The 20,093-nt window shown below is 55.7% G+C and overlaps 5 protein-coding genes across 5 annotated transcripts; 2 read left to right on the top strand and 3 right to left on the bottom strand.

Moving 5' to 3' along the window:
* Positions 1-1,243: 1,243 nt before the first annotated feature.
* Positions 1,244-3,916, bottom strand: CCM_06788 (HbrB-like protein; the record flags this gene model as incomplete). The annotated part of the gene is made up of 1 exon (XM_006671926.1): positions 1,244-3,916. The coding sequence occupies one exon, from the start codon at positions 3,914-3,916 to the stop codon at positions 1,244-1,246; it is 2,673 nt and encodes an 890-aa protein (XP_006671989.1).
* A 935-nt stretch (positions 3,917-4,851) lies between these two features.
* Positions 4,852-5,127, top strand: CCM_06787 (Gon7; the record flags this gene model as incomplete). The annotated part of the gene is made up of 1 exon (XM_006671925.1): positions 4,852-5,127. One exon carries the CDS (start codon positions 4,852-4,854, stop codon positions 5,125-5,127), a length of 276 nt encoding a protein of 91 aa, XP_006671988.1.
* A 236-nt stretch (positions 5,128-5,363) lies between these two features.
* CCM_06786 (AvaB protein) lies at positions 5,364-12,144 on the bottom strand (the record flags this gene model as incomplete). The annotated part of the gene is made up of 9 exons (XM_006671924.1): positions 5,364-6,100; positions 6,166-8,534; positions 8,612-8,969; positions 9,184-9,205; positions 9,551-9,668; positions 9,712-10,915; positions 10,950-11,087; positions 11,369-11,552; positions 11,641-12,144. The coding sequence occupies 9 exons, from the start codon at positions 12,142-12,144 to the stop codon at positions 5,364-5,366; spliced, it is 5,634 nt and encodes a 1,877-aa protein (XP_006671987.1).
* A 393-nt stretch (positions 12,145-12,537) lies between these two features.
* On the bottom strand, positions 12,538-14,244 carry CCM_06785 (uncharacterized protein; the record flags this gene model as incomplete). The annotated part of the gene is made up of 1 exon (XM_006671923.1): positions 12,538-14,244. One exon carries the CDS (start codon positions 14,242-14,244, stop codon positions 12,538-12,540), a length of 1,707 nt encoding a protein of 568 aa, XP_006671986.1.
* Positions 14,245-15,100: 856 nt separating this feature from the next.
* CCM_06784 (PP-loop family protein) lies at positions 15,101-17,621 on the top strand (the record flags this gene model as incomplete). The annotated part of the gene is made up of 3 exons (XM_006671922.1): positions 15,101-15,239; positions 15,545-15,625; positions 15,676-17,621. The coding sequence occupies 3 exons, from the start codon at positions 15,101-15,103 to the stop codon at positions 17,619-17,621; spliced, it is 2,166 nt and encodes a 721-aa protein (XP_006671985.1).
* Positions 17,622-20,093: the final 2,472 nt, after the last annotated feature.

The following is a 20,093-nucleotide window of genomic DNA, read 5'->3' as shown; positions in this document are numbered from 1 at the left end:
CTGCACGATAGATATGCGCGTGCAGCAGTTAGGAAATATTTTCTGCCAAATTTTGCAGCTTGGGGTCGAGATGATTTTTTCCTGGGTTGGACTTGAGGACATGTTCACCTGTCTGCTTCTTCCCGGCGCACTCTTGGTAAGCTTGCCTGTTCTTCTTTACCTGCCACCTTTGCCTTTCGCCGAATCACATACCGGCATCGAATGATGACAACATACTTATACTTCTTTTCAACACTGAATCGACCATGATGCAACATTCGGGTCCCCTTCGCAAGGGACCTGTTACTTGCCAGTATTTCCTGTCTGACTTGTCATCTCGGCTCGCCTCACTTCCAGGCTGCAGGACTCGTGCAAATTTTTCGTTGATCCTTTTGCTAACAGAAGTCTTTCAAGATGCTTTTAGTGCCTCCCACGCGACAACGAATACTAATTGCAGCCGTCTGCGATTGTCGACACTCACTAACGTAAGTCTTGTGTGCTCGCGCTTCTTTATCTCTGCTTTTGTCTTGTGTTTTCAACACGGTGTTTCATGATGAAATTTCCCATTTATTCGCAGTTTCCACTCGAGTCTCATAGAGCCAATTTGGGACAGATGAGGGTATTATCTTCCTTGGATGTCTGATCTACACCTTTTTCTTTTTTTCTTGATTTCTCGCGCAATTCCGTTGTCAAGGGCTTCAACTAACACGCGAAAAGTTTGCAGGACCCGCCCATAAATCGTAGTAATCTATTTAAGATGCCCATCAATATATCTATACTCAAATGCACTCCACTCTTGATGATTGTGACATGATTTTCCCGCCGATATCGCAAATATGATATGACGTGCTGCAACCTCATGCCAGACATCCTGTACGCCAGCCTCCCTGTCGTCAGAGGCGTCGTCTGGCCAGCAGAATTGATATGATGGATGCCAACGAAAGGGCGAAGACGGATGTGTCGATGAATTGGCTTGTAATTTCTGTAATGGACTGTTAAAGAGTTAAAGCATGCCAGCAGTCGAGTGCCTGTGCCGATTTGTTTTCAGAGTAAAATAAGCTTGTGCATGTATAAATCAAATGCATTGAGTTTCATATGTAACATTTACCTCACAAACCAGACGCAGAACGCTCTACAAATCGAACCATCTTCGCATGCCACCTATAAACGCCCAATCCAAACCCTGTTTGTTCCCAAGCCATCATACAACGCCGTCTTCATAAACATGCATACCATACCATAGTCCCTACATCCCGCACTGTCCTCACGCAACGCGCAGCTCCTCTCTAACCTCGTCCCTGCGCACGCGTCCGCCCACGATGCCACGCCTGTTCCTGCCAGTGCGGCCGCGGCCCAGCCAGTTGAGCTTGAGCATACGGCACAGCTCCGCCATTTTCCTATCGGCGTCAGCCTCGGCGACGTCGTCGTCGCCGCCGGCCCCGACCAGGCTGGCCAGCACGCTCATGCACTGCAGCATGCGGCCGACCATGTCCGTCACCTGCTTCGAGTCCTCGACGTTTTGCTCGCGCACGCTGCTGAGCACCGGCTGTTGCGCAGCGCTCGACGACGGGGTAAACGGCCGCAGGCCGCCGTGTTGCGCGGCACCGCCCCCGCTGCCGCTGCTGCCGTAGGAGACGTTGCTGACGGCGCGGCTGCGTCCGCCCGACGCGGAGCCGCGGTCGTCGCCCAGGAGCGTCGTGCCGTTGGAGTTGTAGGAGCCCACCGACAGCTCGTGCGACATGGCGGTGCCGGGACGCATCAGGGGCGGGAAATATTCGGGCGGCGAGGCGGACATGGCGGCCGAGTCTGAAGGTGACGACATGGCCATGTTGGCAAAGGAAGCGGGTAGGAATTCGAGGGATAGGCGTGAAAAGATGCTCTTGAGCGTCTCGTAGCGCGGCAGTATGACATTATCGCGGTAGGCAGCGAGAACCAGTCTTCGTATGTCAAAGATGACGGTTGCTGGTGTTGGCTTCGCAGTCTGATCTGTGGTTGCGGATAGTGAGCCCCAAAAGTCGCGAGCTTGCTCATAGGTGAGGATGGTGCCACGACCAGCCACTTCGAGCTCGAGCGGCACAAACACAGCCTGCAGATAGGGCAGGATCGACGTGAACGTAAAAAGCCACAACTCAACGAGCGTCGGAATGAACCTGTCTTCCGGCGCTTGGCGAAGCGTGTGATCTAGTGTAGAGAAACCCTTGGCGAACAGCTCTCGCAAGTCGTCGAGCATGCTCAGCGGCGATCGCTTATGGATGCAGTATTGAATGTGCATCTGTACGATGCGGTTAATGTCTTCCACTGGCAAACGCAAATCTTCGCCCTGAAATACGACAACCAAGAGAGATTTCAAGTACGGCCAAGCTTCATCCACAGAAGAGGGCGCCTTGAGGCCGAGTCGCGCAGACTCGGACGTATCGTACAAGGTGCTTTGTTGCGAGAGTGACGGGAACGGAACCGTACCAGTGAGGTCACCAGCAAGGTTCAACGACGATTCATTGTCTTGCCGACTGTCGGACCGCTCGCCGTACTTCTTCTCCTTCCTTGCTTTGGAAAAGCCCGACGTCGAAAGGCCGACACTGGAGGGCAGATGAAAGTTGTATAGACTGCTTGGCGCACTGGGGTCCGAGGGCCGCGAGTTGCTGGCGGCGGATGATAACGGCAGGTGATACTCGTCCTTGAGCTTTTGTTTCTGCCGGGAGAGGAAGTGGTGCCGTTTCTCCTTGCCCTTTTCTTCCACATTGGCCGAGTCCGCGGGCCGGATCGTGGCCGAGGACGAGTTTGTCAAGCTGTACAGAGAATGGGCCGTCGACTCGGCCAGGCTGGTGGTGCTAAAGTTGCCGCGCTGGAGCGCCGACAAGGCGGACCCAATCTTGCTGGGGCTCGGAAGCGCCTTGTCTTTGCCGTCGGACTTGGCCGCGCTCATTTTGACAGGCCGCGAGAAGAGCTTGGCCTTGGCCTTTTCCGACTTCGAAAGCGGCTTGTCCGCGAGCGCGGCGGGTATGGGCGGTGGCAGAGGCAGGGCGGGCTGCGGCGAATGGGCGTCACGGGGCGAGCTATGCCCGGACCTGGGAAATACGACATTGGCCGCAGTAGTGGCCGCGGAAGATGCCGTGCTGATGCCCAGTCCGCCTGGGGGGCCAAAGCCGCTATCGCGCGGCGCGCTGGCCTCGGTCAGGCTAAGCGTGGGTGGGTTGGTCGGGATGCGGCTGCCGCTGCCTCTTCGCGGGCCGTCATTGCTCTCGCCCGGAAATGGCACGGTTTGCGACCGCTGGCGGTTGTGCGTGATGTTTTGATGGGACATGACGGCAGCTTGGGCCGCAATCTGGCTCGCGGACAGGGCGCCCTGCTGCGGCATACCGACGTGCGATAGATTGGACATTGTCGTGGACGGCAGCGACGGCTCAAACATGCCTTGCGTGGCGGCATGCTTCCGCGACTCCGTCTTGTGCTGTGTGGACGGCGAGCCGTGGGTGACGACGCGCGGTGAGCCGGGATTCGGGCGCGAGAAAGAGAAGCTGGCCAGACTGGAGCTGCTGTTATTGGTGTGCGAGGTGAACTGGGAGTATATGGGTGTAGCCGGCGAGGCGACTCGCTGGCGCGGCTTGTTGACAGTGATCGAGGGCGCCCCGGTCGAGGAGAGGGCGGCGGCGGTGGCGGCAGCGTTACTGGCGCTCTCTTCGGAGAAGGACGAATCGAGCCGGAGAGGCGGCGGCGGTCGACGGGAGAGCGAGACGGGACGCTGTTGTTTCTGTTGCTGCTGCTGCTGCTGCTGCTGCTGCTGCTGCCTGTTGTGTAGGGCGGCGCTGGCGGCGGCGGCAGAGGATGAGGCCGACGGAGACGCAGTGGTGTTGGAGGCCGACGTCAGCGGCGAGAAGCTGCCTGGCGGCCGACCATGACGGCCGGACGTGGGCGCTCCGGGTCCCTGCGCAGGCGGCATTGGGTTCGCAGGCAGGAAGCTTGGTGGTCTTTTCGTAACGATTGGTCGGTCGATGTCAACTCCGGTTACATCTTGGGTCGGGCAGTAGCGCCCATTAGACGATCAGCGCGCGTTGCAGCGGATGGAAAGAAGCTGGTTGGGCTGCTCGCCCTCCGAGGGCATTTGGTGGTGGGCGAAGACGGGCGAGGGCCAAGAGTTTCGTCGGCGGGGCTACAGAGTGCGATCGGAGGAACCAGTCGTTGGATGAGACAAGGCGTTGGATGACTCCGCTGATGAAGACTTGCGACGGAGAGATGGGAGCAGGAAGCGACGGATGCTTGTTTGAAGGGATTGGTTGATGTAACTTGGCGCTGTGTAGGTAGTAGGTACCTAGGTATGCAGCTGGAGCAAGGCAAACACAGCAACGTCAGGACGAGGCTCTAGCTCAACACGACTTGGTGTCGCTAGGACAGGGTCGGACGACGCCCAGCTGGTGAGGGACCCTTCCCCGGCCCAGATCCTGGAGAATGAGGCCTGAGCTGAGCCACCGCCGCGACATGGGCATCTACCTCGGCAAGGAGCAAAAAGGTAGTCACAGAAGCCAATTCTACTAGAATTGATATTCTGGATATATTCCGTCGAGCACAAGAAGCTCGTGAAATGCCATCTCGTTGAATAGGTACCTACCTCTAGGTACCTACCTGTACGTACTTGTCCCACCCTAGCGCACTTACAGGGAGCTTGGGCCTTTTGTGGGCGGGTGGCATGGACCATTGTCTGAACCCCGCGCCGGCCATGAGACACTAAAATAAAAACGACCCGACTCCGCCAAAAGGCAATCTTCAACCTCGAATCTCCCCCCAAGACAGCAAACGTTCGACGCCCTGTTTCCTACACAAGATCGAAAGAAGAGAGTTCCCATCTTCCGATTACTGTCAACAGAGTCCAACCTCAACATGTCTCAGCCAACCACCCTGACGGCCACCTACGCCTCCCCCACCAACGACGCCTTTGCCCTCTCCAGCACGCTGCCCCTCTCCGACGACGACAAGACGGCGTACCTCGGCGCGCTGCGAGCCGCCGTCGGCGAGGCCCAGGCCACCATCAACAAGGAGCTCACGGCGCGCATGGAAGAGGACAAGGCGCGGGACGCGGGCGCGGCTGCCGCGGCCGGCGACGACGCCAAGGAGGAGGAAAACTATGGCGAGGACGTGCAGGAAGGGGAGGACTGAGCAGATGCATTACGGCAATAACGGACGCGATCTTTGGGGGGGGGGCGTATTTATGTGTATTCGTCGGGAATAGCTATGACTATGCTAGAGGATTGGGGGGGGAGGGCAAGGAAAGGCGGACACATATGGTACAACAAACGGCGCGGGGTATTTACTTTGCGGCGACATGACATCGCATCGCGGCGCTCTGCTTCTTCTTCAACAAACACCAACGGCAGCAGCAGAGAGACAACCTACTAGTGCCGGGCCCAGCTCGGCGTCTTTGATCGCTGGTCCCCTCCCATGCTGCTCAGACACCCCCAGTGCACAACCGTGTTATCCGGGAGCACCGCCACCACGCTGCCGCCGCCGACGCGCATGCCGCCACCCAGCCGCCGATGGCAGACGACGCACAGCTTCTCGTCGGTAATCGCCACGTGCCTGTTGCGTCCCGCCAGCTTGCCTGCAGTACCCACGTGCAGCTCCGCGGCGACGGCGATGCCCTCGGCCTTGCGCAGGGCCGCCACCACCTGCGCCTCGTGCACCATGCTGTTGGCCGCCCGGATGCGCCCGCCAAAGTACGACTCGAGCGCCCGCACCGGCAGGTCGTCGGGGATGAGGCTCAGCGACGACGCCGCGGGGAGGCGCGCGCCGTGCTTGGAGAGGAGGTCGAGCGCCGGCGCTAGCTGCGATTTGTGCGGCGACGGCGGTTGGAGATATAGGGAGAGCAGCGTGTGGTAGATGGAGGGCGCGTCGTCTCCATCTTCGTCGTCGGATGCATCATGAGGAGCTGGCGTAGGAGCTTGGCGTTGAATACGATTACAGTATCTAGACGGAGTTAGCCCGGCAATGAATGCAGTGCCGTTTGAGATCACGCCAACGTACTCTTCTGCCTTGGCATAGTTTTGCATCTTGAAGACAAAAATCTCCAAGGCCTGTTTATGCTGTCCCATGTTGCTGAGCACCACAGCCTGCGCCTCGTAAAAGAACGGATCTATTTCTTGTCAGCATCAAGCCTAGCCCTCTTATGTTTGTTTTGCGCAGGGCACTTCTACTAACCATTTCTCGGAATCGTGGAAAACGCCTTGCCGAGACTGTACACGGGGTTCGGCGCCTGCAGAAACTTGATGAAGCGCCCCATCAGCGGCTCCCACTCGTCATCGCCGTGCTGCATGTTCTCGAGCGCCGAAATGTAGAGCTCGACGAGCCTGTTGTGCAGGTCCGGCGTCGCGTCCTCGAGCTCCATGACGACGTGCTCGAGGTACTGCCGCTCGAGCGCGGGCTCAATCGTCTGCAAAAAGGCGGCGACGCGCGCCCGCGGCAGCGTCTCCGCGTTTTCCGTGTCGCCTGTGAAAATCTCCATGGCAAACGCCGGACTGGCGCGCAGCGTCCACGCGGCATGCTCGAGTATCAGGTCCGTCTCCGACGAGGGCATCGTCTGCAGGTACTGGATGGTGCGGTTCGGGCCGTGCAGCAGCGCCGGCGCGCGCGCGTCGGGCTTGGCCGCGGCGCCGAACCGCACCAGCAGCGCCAGGGCCTGCTTGTGCAGCTTCTTGCCGTGGAAGAAGTCGATGAGCTCGTTGTACCGGTCCTGCTCGACGAGCTTCTCGTGGACCACGTCCGGGTCGCAAAAGTTGGGGATGCGAAAGAGGGAGCTGGCGAGCGACGGCTGGGAGAGCATGTAGGCGCGGAACAGCGTCGTGTCCACGAGGCGAAACGTGCCTTGCAGCTTCTCTTGGAGCTGCGCTTCGCTTTCGTTTTGGCCCATGCGCAGAAAACGGTCGGTCGCATCTTCCCCTGGTGCCGAGTCTCTGGGCTTGAGAAGTCCGGTGGCGGGATCAATGACGCGCTGCAAACGTGCTCGCGTGCCGGCCAGGTATCCGTTCAGCTCAAGGACAGCCTTCATCAAGTCTTTACCTTCAAGAGGCTTGTCCGCTGATGCTGCCGAGTTTGCCGAATCTTTGTCATCCGTGGCATCGGAAGCTTCCCTCTTCACCGAAATGATCGACGCGGCGTCGGCGGCCGTCCTCCGCTGAGATCCCATAAAGTAGCCCGCGAAACGGCCGACTGCAGAGGTGCTCTCGCCAGCGTCCTCGGATTTACGCTGCGTTTCGGCGCTGACCCGGGGTGTAGCGCCGTCAGCATCGCTAGACTTGGGTTCTTCCTTGCCAGCCCATTTCGAGAGCTCGCCTGAGATCACGGGCGGATACAAGGCCAGCACCCGTTCTGGTGGTGCGTGGACATTATCCTCATTGAACAGGTCCATTGCCTTGCGATATTTCTTCTCGCCAAAGAGTATCTCTGCCTTTTGCATCTTGACCTCTCTCAGCGTCTCCATCTTGCTTTTTAGCAGCGCGTCCTCTAGCAGATTCAGGACACTGATGGCTTCGTCGTAGTTACCGGCATCAACCAGCTCCTTGACTTGCGCGTCATAATCCGTCGCGCCCATTTTCCAGACACATCGTTCACTAGAGATGTGGAAACCCTTGCCAGCATGTGCTAGGCTTACGTTTGGGGGCGGAAAGTATAGCTGGGCTGCACCAGGGAGCGATATTGTTTGTAGCAGCGAAAGGGTATCCGGATTTCGTACTTCAAGTGACCCCTTTGCTGGAGGCTGCAGAGCCACAATGTATGGGTATGAATAGCCGATAGACTCTGGCGCTGTCCCCCAAGGAATCTGCCGCTGGTTTAGTGGCTTGCCCGTGTCATCGATAAATAGCGTATTGATGTCCTTTGCGAGAAGAACCTCACCGTCCGCTAGCTTGGACGCCAGCGGTTTTGGCATGTATCCGCCCAGACCCATGTAGCCCATGCCGGCACTGCTGACGGCGCCGAAGCGGCTGCTTTGTCCGGCGGCGCCTACTGTGCCAGGCCCAGTGATATCTTCTATCTCATGGGTGAGCGCATCGACCATGACGTATCCGCCATTCATGCCGCAGACGACCTTGGTGGCACTCGCCCACGTCACACTGCGGATCGACTCGGCAAGCACCACTTCGGCGGTGTCGCCGCCGAGTTCGCACTCGTGCCAGCTCCAGAGAAGCAGGCGCCTCTTGACGGAAACAGCGAGTCGGGAGATGATTTCGGGGATGCCCGTGTCCGGGTCCTTGACAATGTTTGACGTGACGGCGAAGCCCGACGCATTCTTGGTCTTGTCGAGCGTCTCGATGAGCTCGTAGGTCTGCAGATCGTGAAGCGACACATGGTAGTTGGAGAGCGACACGATTGTATTGGCTTCCTTGATAATGGCCAGCTGCTCAATGGCGCGCGTAGAGAATTTTTCGACTTCGCGCAAGAGGTCGGTCGGTCGTGCGGAGCCGCGCGAGGATGGGCGCGGCTGGTGGTCGCTGCTGTTCGGTGGGAGGCTGCTCGATAAGGAGTTGTTGCCAGCGTGTCCGTTTTCGATGACCGGAATCGGCTCGTTGAGTCTATATATTCGAAGCGCGCCGCTGTTGAGCCCGACAAGAATGCGATCGCCTAGGAGTACACGCTGGTTAGCCTCGACTTGGGGGGTGCGGTGACGTCCCCGCCAGCTGCCGACGCCATCGCGTCTGGGCCTCTTGGACAAAACGCACCGTGGGCAAGAATTGTTTCAATCTTGGATTTGTCGCGCGGCCGCAGCTCAATGATTGGCCGCGCCGTAAATGCAGAGAGCATGGCGGGCGGGGAGGGCGAGCTCCGAAGCTGGTCAGCCTGGGCTACCTCGGATCGACGAGCATTAGTATGGGGGCGGAAGGCGTGATTGTAGGTAGCTGGCGGGAGCTCTTGGGCAGGTAGACGACGAATTCTTGAAAGGCAACGTTTGAGCAGTAGAGGTGTTGCAGCTTTGTCTTGCTTTGGGAGGGATCCGTTGCCGTGAACGTCTCAACATAAGTAGCGTCGACGTCAGGTGCCACTAGTCGCCGTACCCAACATGAAGGCTTCCACCCTAGAGCTCTCAAGAGTATTTACGCCGACAACAACTCAATTACAACAAAGGATCGTAAATGGAAAATATATTGCCAAATATGTAGATATGTGCATTTCTCTGTTTTCCGAAACTTGGCGTACCTTTTGAGAGTAATAAATTCTACCTACTTGAGCAACTACTATAGATGGCCTAAATAGGACTTTAACTGGTACAAAACAGAAAATAAATCATGACGGACTCGTTCATACATCACTCATCGTGTAGTCAAAGTACCCGGCCTTGCATTTACTTAGTCTAGAAAGTCTAGAAAGTCCAGAAAGCCTAGAAAGTCTAGAACGACTAGAGAGTCTAGAAGGAAACCTTGTCGGAAAGCCAGGGAGTCTGTTACGACTAGAGAGTCTCGGAAAGCCAGGGAGTCTGGAAAGAAACCATTTCGGAAGGCCAGACTCCTTGAAAACTCTGGTGGAAAGTACCAAGATGATAATGGCCAGCTGCTCAATGGCGCGCGTAGAGAACCATGTCGCCTCGACGTACCGCAATCTTGATGGCAGTGTCTGCTAAGTCATTCCCTTGGTTTTCACCCGCACCATTCTTGATTAGAATCTTCGCCATGTCCCACTCTCCCCAATTGACTGCCACAAGGAGTGGTGTCCTTTCTCGCTCGTGACAATAGTTTTACAACACGATGTGTGTACTCTCGCCGTTTTGAAGCCCGGACTCCAGTGCTCTCTGGGAGGTCGAGAGAATATTCCCTTTTGATGGCGTCCAGAAGCCGCTTGGATATTTTTTTCATTGAGGAATAAACTGAGTCGTACCAGAGCACATCGTAAGGCAGGTCCAAATTCTTCTTGTGGTGGGCCGTGAGGAGGAGCTCGGCTGCTTGGATATTGTTTTCTTCGAGGGCTACTGACAATGGTGATATGTAGCCTTCAATCTCCAGGCTGGCACCTTTCTCAAGTAGCAGTTCCACGAACTTGTTCTTCTTCCTACCTGTAGCATAGCCGAGGAGACTTACACGAAGCTCTCCATTCATGCCGCACTTGGCATCGGGACTGAGACCAAATTTCAAAAGAAGTTTCATAGACTCGAGCCCCTTTTCCTCCGTAAGAAAGGGCTTACGAATTCCAAAGATGGGTCCGGCTGGAAAGTAACCGCCGCGAACAAGATGTCCGAGAAGATACTGAGGAATAGCACCTTCCGTCGACGGTATCAGATACTCATTTTCGAGCAGGAACTCCAGACACGAGGTAGTTGGAGCAACGCAGGCCGCTGCATAAAGCGGCGTACACTGCTCCTCTGGCGGTACGCCTAGGAAATGATCCTTTGAGGAGCAAGCTGCCTTTAGTTGTGCTTTTCTTTCGGCCAAGACCTTCAAGATAGTTGTATCGGATTGGCGGGCGGCCCAATACACCGCTGTATCTGGCGTTGCGCTCGACGTCATGCCCATCTTCATTCCACAGCCCAGCAACATCTCTGTGAACTCGACTTCTCCTCGCTTCACACTCCCAATGAGGGGTTCGGCGCAAGACTGGGGGTCGGCTCCGTCCCTCAATAACATCTCGAATGTCGATTTCGAAACCTCAGCCCCAAGTCCACTATCAACATCCATCAACAGATGTTTACCGTGTTCCATTATTGTTCGCACCATGGCTTCCTTATGTCTCTTGGCGGCAAGCAGTAAAGCTGCGTCAATCGTAGAAGCCGCAATCTTGCCCTGGATGTCCTCATCATCCTTAATTTTCTTGGCGTAATATCCTGACTTGGGACGAGGAGTCTGACGCCACTTTTCAAGTGTTCCTGGGGGAATACGGGGAGTGTTGTTGAGCCACGTCTCGAGCCTCGCTGCTGACAACCCAAGACGCAAACTCGATTCCCGATCGATCGGGTCGAAGATAAAATCTCGCTAGCATCTCGCAAATGTTGTTGCAGGAACCTGCCAGCAAAAATTGGTCTTGTTTGTTCAACCGATCCGCAATAAGGAGCACGACATCGAGTGGGAGGTTGGGTAGCCAAGCATGGCTCTCGAAGTTGATAAGGGCCATTTTGAGAAAACTCGGGAGAATGGAAAGCGCTGCATTCAGGTAGGTCTGTTGGATATTGTGGAGTGATAATGATGATGATGGAAGAATCCATAAGAAGATAGAAGGTATCATGAGAACAAATACAGGACGAGCCTAGTGGATCAGACGCGTACAGATTAGGTTGAAGTCATTTTTGTTGTCCTCGTATAACGTTGGGCTTTATCTGGTGAGACTTCAAGAGCGTCACGCCCGGCCCCTCGCTAAGTGTTGTACATGCATGATTTGGTGTTATTTTGGGGTGCCAAAGTCTTGCCTGGCAGGCTAGACATACCACGACGAGGTTTAGGCTCAGCGGCATCTTCCGCCCCTGCCATTTGGACTGTAGGCCGGAGGAAATAAGTGAAGCGAGACTGTAGGGGTAACAGAGATAGCTTCAACACTCGCTGGGTATGACCCGATGGAAGCTTGACAGAATGGTGTGACGTTGTGCCAGGGACCAACGTGAAAATGCGTGACTAGTATTGGTTTCTGCTATGCAGCATAAAGCCTCTCGACGAGAGTCCCGGTACGCATTTCCGACATTCTTTAAGCAAAAAGCTACACCGTTTTGGCTGCTGCCGCGATCCCCGCCTCGGCGATCCGCCCATCGTCCTCAAACGTCAACATTGCGCGAACCTCGTCCCATCCTACCCAGAGCGCCTCAAAGTCCTCGCCCTCTTGCTGCGTGCCCTCGTCCCGCACCGCCGTCGAGTCTGCCGCTGCCACAAACCAAAAGATGATCTTCCGCACACCCTCGGTGACGCGCTGCGAGACGGCCAGGGGTTCCGTCACGGACGAGCTCGGTGCAGCAGCAGCAGCAGCGGTGGCGCGTGTGGTGATGGGGACGGGAAGAAGCTGCGCGCGCACGCCCGTCTCCTCCCAGGTCTCGCGCAGCGCAGCATCGCGCAGGGACTCGTGCACGTCTTTGCGGCCCTTGGGGAGATGGAACTCGTTGGTCTCGCGGTGGCGGATGATGAGCACCTGGGACGTGGCGGTATCGACGGTAATGGTTCCGCAGCTGATGACAAAGCTGTCCGAGAAATGGAGGCTTTTGTTGCTGGACGCCATTTTGACGTGTTGACTGAGTCAAAAGTAAGTTGTCAAAGAAGCACAAGAGTTGTTACCGCTAGGTAGATTCCATGGCCCCACAGGTAGTCGGTGACTCTTCACGATTGACTTCACCTCATACCATTTCTATCATACTCTTAAAATTTCTTACCTATATCATCTTTTGGTACCTATGCAACATCAAGGCCAAACATCGACCTGAAAACAATAAAAAGGAACAAAGCTTAATGACATTCAGGAGACGTATATATGGGTATATGCTAAACGAGCCCATCTCGTAGGTTTCCAAACACAACTAGCCATCGCATCCATCTATTAGGAGCAAAAGGAAAAAAAACACCATTAGTCGTTACATTGTGATTCATAACTGCGTCACCAATCATTCATTCTGTCCTAGTCGCCCGGCGACCAAGGTAAATCCCTCTCTCGCACCGAAGTGCACGTCAAATATCGTATCCCATCGCTTGGTGGTTTTCCGCCTGCGGTGCCAGCAGCGAGGTCCAGTTCCAGACTGCTCCCCATCAACGGGGCTACGATTTCTCTGGCCATGGCTTTGAGCTCGTCCAATCGCTTCTCAAAGCGCCGTAGATGATCGCGACTATATAGTTCGGGCGTCCGTTTGAGAAAGTCTTTGCACTCGCTGTGTGCAAGGTATGCCGTCGGTCTTCCCGCCAGCGTGCGAAATGCACGGCCAAGGGCTCCTAGCGCAGGGAGCGGTGCAAAGGCACCACTGTTCGCTAATGCCGACGAGGACTTTTGATTATCGGCTGTCCGCCTGGACGGCGGTGGTGGCGAGGTATTGTCAGTAAGCCACTGTCGAAAGTAACTCACTGCGAGCCAGTCCAAGTAACTTGAAGCGGGTGTGACACGGTCCCCGCGAGAATCTAGCAGGGTTAGGCGAAACAGCCGGCGCTCGACGCGGCTGACCGTAAACTCGAGATCGTCCACCTTGTCCTCGATGAGATCCAGAACAGACTCCGGCATGGATGCACGCAGACTGCGTTCGCCAACAGGCCATTGACCAACTACGTGAACGAGAGCCTCCTGGAAGATGACCTTTGAGCGGGACAAGTAGCCCACGCGCAGGTAGGACACGGGGTATTTGGCGATTTGTTTCCACAAGCGAGCTTGAAACTGCAATAAGTGATGATCGACCCGGGGCCCGACGACGGCTAGCGAATCATACTGATCGGCCAAGCTGAGGAGGCGTTTGCACTGGATATAAGCATCCGCGACATTGACACCATCAAGAAGAGGCGGGTAGTTGTAGAAAATACGAAATAAATTATCGTAATCGCGGACGAGATCTTCTTCCTCTGGAACGGCGACGATGACTGTATTGTTACCTCGAGCTCGCGATCGCGGTTGTGACGTCAAGCTAAGATTGGCGAGAGACTGGGAGAAAGAGGATCGATGACCTTTCGCAGCGGGGGGTACGGCGCGTGGCTGCGAATTGCTGTGACGCGATCTGCTTAGAGGTCCCGAATCAGGGCCATAGCTAGACCCTGGTTTGGGAGTCGCGAATATTGACTGATGCGCAGGCTGCACGGCATCGGCGTTCCCCGGATCCTTCTGAACCAGCATCGGGATATCGTCATCCCCACGACCGGGATCTAGTTCATAGCGCCATCGTTTATTGCCACAGATAGAAACGGCAGCGGGTTGACCAGCACCGGTGGACGAGTCGGCTTGGCTCAAGACGGAGCCGTTTGGATTGACACAGGCGACTTCATTCCCTGCTGCGAGCCGACGAACTTTGGGTTTAGAGGGATCCGGACCCTGAACGCGAGACCATTCCTCCGATGTGCTGGCTTCAAAAAAACCACTGCAGCGAGTGAGAATTTCTCGGTGAAGAAGATATCGGTTTTCGAGCGGCCCAGCTGTAATTATTATCTCGACCTCGCCGGACTGCGTAAAGACTGGAAATTCGTTGAGGGGCGCATAGGATTCGCCGCCGGCATGCGAGCGATTGTATCGCTTCGAACGCGAGCTTGTCTGGCCGCTGTGCCGGGACGGGATAGCAGAGGCAGCAGATGAATTGCCGTGGCCGTGGCGATGCTGTAGATTATACTGCGCCGTCGGGTCTGGTTGCGACACCATTGGTGCGGGTAGGGTAGAGCCGATGGCGCAATAGAAAAAGCACCGTGGGAAGAGTGAGGTAAATGCGACACGATGGCAGAGTGTGGAAGGGACGATGCGTTTTCCTGTCAAGTTGCCACAGGCGACGGTGCTCACGTCGCGTTGTGTCGATTTCGCGGTGACATGCAGGTGTGTTTAGCTGGCTATGCCTTGTGACAGGCTGCACGAGACTCGATCTGGTCAGTTGTGGGAGGCCCAGCAATGTCCAAAGTCTGGCGATGAGTCGGCCAAAGAGGACAGAAATGTAAGGTTGTATGGCGGCAGAATGCCTTCGCGATGAAACAGTAGAGCGAGAAATGAGAGAGCAGAAACGAGCGATGCACCATACATACGAGAGCCGAAAATAGAGTCTGAGAGCTTCTCCATGTGCCACCCCACTGTCCTCAGTTGTAGACGACAGACGACGAGCCCCTCCCAACTGCCAATAGCGACCGTTCCGTCACAGGCCAAGTATGAAACAAAGCAAGGCAGAGAGGCCCTTGTCGCTGGATGTCGCGTCAGGCGGCATGCCCCTAGTGGGCAGGGCGAGGAGATAAATGGGCTGAAGGCGCTGAAGGCTTGTCGGGTGCTTCACGGCCGTCCAAGAAGGAATAGGTTTTAACGCCCCCGCCACGAGAGGCATCCAGAAAAACGCCTAGCAGCTGCAGGTTGATTGGCAGCGGACGAATCGGCGTTGAGGAGAGCGCTGAGCGCCGAGACCACTACCGCTAGCGTTGAGAGTGGGAGAGATCACCGACCAGTCACGGATAAGAAGTCGTTGGATGGCGGTTTGCTCTTAATGGCATGTGGGTGGTTAAGAAGGGGAGGGTATCTGACGATGGAGGAAGAAATGAATGAAAGTGGCGATGTTTTCTTCTCCATGGCATGGTGTTGTGGTTCAAAAGTTGCCGGCTGGCTGGCAGCTGGCAGTTGCAAGTCCCAAGGCAATTGTCCCCAGATATCGCCGTTTGCCACCAGTAAGTCGGCATCTCTTTTCGGTTGATTCACCTCATCAAGCTACCTACATAGCTTCGTTTAATCACTTTTCGCCGTCTAATTAGTTACCTAGATAAACGGACCATGTAAATTCATGGACGTGTGCGGTTCGAGAGAGGCGAGGCCTCAGGCCCCACAGAAGCTTCCGTGAAAGTTGCCCGTCACTGCCAAACTACCTACTAATATTTGTCCTTACATTGACATCACCTGGTGGGCATCTGGTCAACCCACGATGGAATGAGTGGGATTACGCCCGTTTTCAACAGTGTCGTACGACCTGTTACAGTATCAGAATTTCGTGAAGCAATTCTAGCAACATGCAAGCCGCGCTTCCCCAATGTGCGGCTTGCGCGAAGGCGGCCCATCGGTAAGGCATTTCATCTCAACAACCGAGTTTCGGCACTAACGGACTTCAAGGCCTTGCCGTTAGCGGAGGAGTTGATTCCATGGCATTGGCATATCTTTTCTCGCACTACATTAAGACATACAAGTCGCAGCACATCGCCGATAACCCGGTTCACGATGTCCTCGCCGTCACTGTTGATCACCGTTTGCGACCCGAGAGCACAGCAGAGGCAGCCAAAGTAGCCGCGAATGTCAGACACCTTGGATTGAGAGCGCTCGTTCTCCGAATTAATTGGTCAGACCATCTGGGACCAGATGTTGTCCCAAGCAAGCAACCGAACATCGAGAGCATGGCGAGGACTCTTCGATACCGCGCCTTGGGCTCCCTCTTCTTGAAGCAGAATGTCATGAGCCTCTTTTTTGGGCACCATAGAGACGATCAATACGAAACAATACTTATGCGATTACTTTCTGGTCATGGCTATCGTGGTCTGCAGGGCATACACAAGGCAAATTCTATTCCTGCATGCTACGACATGTATGGCGCCTACAAGAGCGGCTTGGTTGACGACCAATTGCGCCTACGTCCATTCCTCAAATTTAGCCCAGCTGGTCGAGAGATGAGGGCACTACGGAACAGGCTGAAGTTGGAAAGCACGCTCCCTGGTTTCGAGCAGTTCCGATCATACCTTGGCATCAACGATCTATCAGCTCGACTCCCTGGCCAGCTGCAACACGATCTCGATGTCAGTCTTCCATACCTGCCACCATTGAGCGTTGAAGATGGTGGAATCACCATCTACAGACCGTTACTGGAGTTCGACAAGGCAAGACTTATTGCTACTTGCGAGGCGAATCGCGTGCCTTGGTTTGAAGATGGCACAAATGTTGATGCAACGTTGACAACACGCAACGCCCTACGGAAGATATGCAGAGATTACGAGCTCCCACGAGCCCTTCAGAAGCCCTCAATCCTGGCCTTGGCCGAGCGTTCGAGACAAAGGGTTCACAACGAGGAAAATGAGGCGTCACGCATTATACGCCACCAAAGGACTATAGTCGACTTTGATCCAAATGTTGGGTCGCTACTCGTGGATTTACCTCTGCTCAAAATTGGAAGGGCTATGAACGGACGTCACAACCAGACAGCCAGAGATGAGGCTCGGCTCGGAAGGCAGCGACTGCTTGCCGCCACCATTACACGCAAGTTGATAAGCTTCGTGACCCCTGACAAACACCTCCCCCCGATCTCGAATCTTGAAAATACAGTCAGGCGTCTCTTTCCTTTCTTATATACTGATGCAAATACTGTTGAGCTTGGAGGCGCGGGCCGCAAGGCGTTCTCCATTGCTGGTGTGCAATTTGAACCAGTGCCAAGCTACAAGTCGACCCGATGGTCCATATCCCGGACGCCATTCTCCTCCAATTACCTCCGTGAAGTAACTGCAAAACCAGAAACTACAATCGAACGCCCTAGATGGGTGTCAAGTCCCACCCCGCTCCCGTGGGAAGCACCGAGTGACCCAACCTGGAAGACTTGGAAATCGGCCTTGCTTTGGGATGGACGCTTTTGGATTCGACTCAACTCGTGTGACCGCCGGAATGGACTGCATGTACTACCGTTACTAGCCAGCCACACCAAAGCTTTTAAAGCCGCTTTGACTCCCAAGGGGCGCGCTCGATTCGAGAAGCTTCTCAAATACCATGCACCAGGAAAAGTGCGTTATACGTTGCCGGGTATATACGCTGTCGAGAAGTCAAGCGGCCCCCAAGAGGGCATTGGTCAAGCCCAACGTAAAATGATGCTGCTCGCTCTGCCCACTCTTGGAGTTCAAATTGCTGGTTTGGAGAAATGGGTACGATATGATGCCAGATACAAAAATGTCGACACGCAGCTCCTAGGCAAAGGGAACTATAGCAAAACATCAAGGATGCACGAGTTCACCGCACGCATTGGTGTCTCTCGGAAACTGAGGCAGCAACGGATGCACAGAATGCATGGAAAAACGCCAACATAATACATATACCTATTTGATGCTTTCACGCTACAACCTTGTCAATTATAATGCCTTTGATACCAAGGCCGTGGCTATTCTTAAAACACCGTGCTAATCGGTGTGGTAACACGTGGCTTGACTGCAAGAGGAGGAGGGCCATTATTCGACGCAGCATTATCCAGCATTGCTGCTCGGTCCTCGTCTTCACTGCGGCAGCCAGGCCGTGTCGGGATAAGAAAAGAAACGCCGATCCCACATGCTAACAAAGCCCGGAATGACCACGTCCAACTACTCGTCGGCAGCGTGGTCTTGATTCAAACAAATTCTCGACTACCTGTCACACTAGCCTGCTTGGCCATTACTCGTAGTGTGTTACCTGCCGAGCTTGCAACCTGCCTCTCCCGTTATGGCGCGGCGCCCTCTCCGTGATGATGTGCACTTCGGACCGGGCACTCCGGATGCGCTTTTTTAGTTTGGTGTGGTCTTGCATGGGCGGACGCAAGTCATTGCCTGAGGGGACTCTTGGCTGATGACCTGCCGGGACATCCAATATACCATTTGCGATCAGGTGCGCCTCAAAGTCGGTATCGGGACGCGGGTTCGCCACATCCTGCGGGCCCTGGCGGAGATAGTGCCGGGCAATGTGCTTCAAGCGGCGATTGTACACGTCGACGGCGACGCGGTCCTTGGCGTAGTCGTCGTGGTGGATGGGAAACTTTTCGTCGCAGAACCAGCACCCCGAAATCCTGGGCATCCGGTAGGCCATGTGCGTCTTGGCCATGTGGTCGGCCCAGGCGCCGATGCCCGCCTCGGACCGGTGCAGTGGAAACGTGAGTGTACAGCCCTTGTACCGCGCAAACTCGCAGGGCAGGTGTGCCACGACCTCGGTGGCGTCCAAGCTGGTGGTGGTAGACCGGGCGCCGGGGGAGGAGGCGTTCCACGATGCCATAGCCGTGGCCGATGACGCCTGCAGGCCGGTGGGCGACTGGTCCACGCCAATGTTGTTCCAGTGATGGGGGTGGACAATGTTGGACGGCGCCGGGAACTCGACGGTGACAATCTCAGGCAGCTCGTCGACGGCGCCGAGCAGCGCGGCGTCCATGGCGCGCTGGGCCATAGACTCGGCCTCGGTTATCGACGCGGCCGTCTTGGCGTCGTGAAGGTTGCTAAAGATGGAGCCATGGCCGCCGCCGCGGCCGCCGCGGACGCTGAAGACGTCGCGGCCGTCTGCGTCGTACGAAACGGAGCTGGCGGTGGTGGTGCTGTCGCCGCACTCGGACGGCTGGAAGCGCGGGCGGCGGGTGTCTTCGCGGCCGTCACCGGTGCAGTCGGACGAGGCGATGGAGGATGCATAGCGATAGCCCATGGGCAGGCTGGCGAAGAGGCCGGCGAGGTCTTGGTCGGTGTTGTTGCCCAGATTAAGGTCCGTGTCATAGTGAGATGGCAGGATGTCGGAGGCAGGCCCGCCCATGTGGGCGAGAAAAGAGTCGGCAGGCTGTGCCATGGAAACGACTTGTGTGATGGAGCGGGCAATCTGATGTGTTTGAGGGCAGCTCTGGCCCGCTGAGTTCTCATCTCTTTTTGGTTGGGCGTAAGCTTCTGTCACACGGCTGCCAGCAACAATCAACCTCGGAGGTATGTAAGGGAGGTGTGTGTGTGGGTGTTGAATGTGTTGGACACCCGCTGGAAGTATGTAGGAGAGGGGGATGGAGATGGGGTAGGCGGTATATCGCGACTGACTCTTCCCAAACACTGGATGCCGTCTGAAAGAGTGTGGAGGCAGCCAGCGCCTTGGTGTTGTAGGTGCTTGTGAGTGAGAAGGAGGGGAAAAATCGATGACTTTTTTTTTTTTTTTTGATCCTGGGAGGGGATCCGTCGGAGGGAGGGGATATATATTCGTAAGAACCCTGGGCGGTTATCTGGCGACAGCGCTCCAAAACACCTCATCCAGCCAGCTCATGCCACCAGCTCCAACTTGCAAGTTAGTTAGCGGGGGGTGAAGAGCGCCACGGATGCTTGATGCATGCTGTTATTCGTTGTCATGCATGCTTCTGGTGTGTGTGCTTGGCTGCTGGTGCTTTACTAGTAAACGTTTGCTGGCGTGGACGAAGGATGCATGACGGTGGGGGCGGAGCTGGTTCACGGAGTGTTGTCGGAGAAGAGCTAGTTAGGGCACATCTCTTCCGCGGGATATTGAAACCGTCTTGTAGTATTGCAGGTAAACCTATTATCTATCTACTGGCATGCAACTACAGTGCTGATGATCAGCTGCTCTAGGATCAATCTGCCATGTCCTGACACGCCATGCAACCGGCGGACTATTTGCTTGGCGAGCTTCTATCAAGAGATGCTCTCACCCCCCCTGCTAGCGTTTGGCCATTCTCTCACACGCGCAGGTAGTTTGGGCCAACCAGCAGAATGGGTAGACGGCTCCAACTCTCGGCACGGCCAGCAAAGATGTAGCTGACCTGCAGAGTAAACGAGAGAGGGATG

This window comes from Cordyceps militaris (assembly GCF_000225605.1).
Source record: "Cordyceps militaris CM01 unplaced genomic scaffold CCM_S00005, whole genome shotgun sequence".
NCBI classification, from domain to species: domain Eukaryota; kingdom Fungi; phylum Ascomycota; class Sordariomycetes; order Hypocreales; family Cordycipitaceae; genus Cordyceps; species Cordyceps militaris.
The sequence above is the reverse complement of the archived record's forward strand: the minus strand, read 5'-3'. Positions and strand labels throughout refer to the sequence as shown.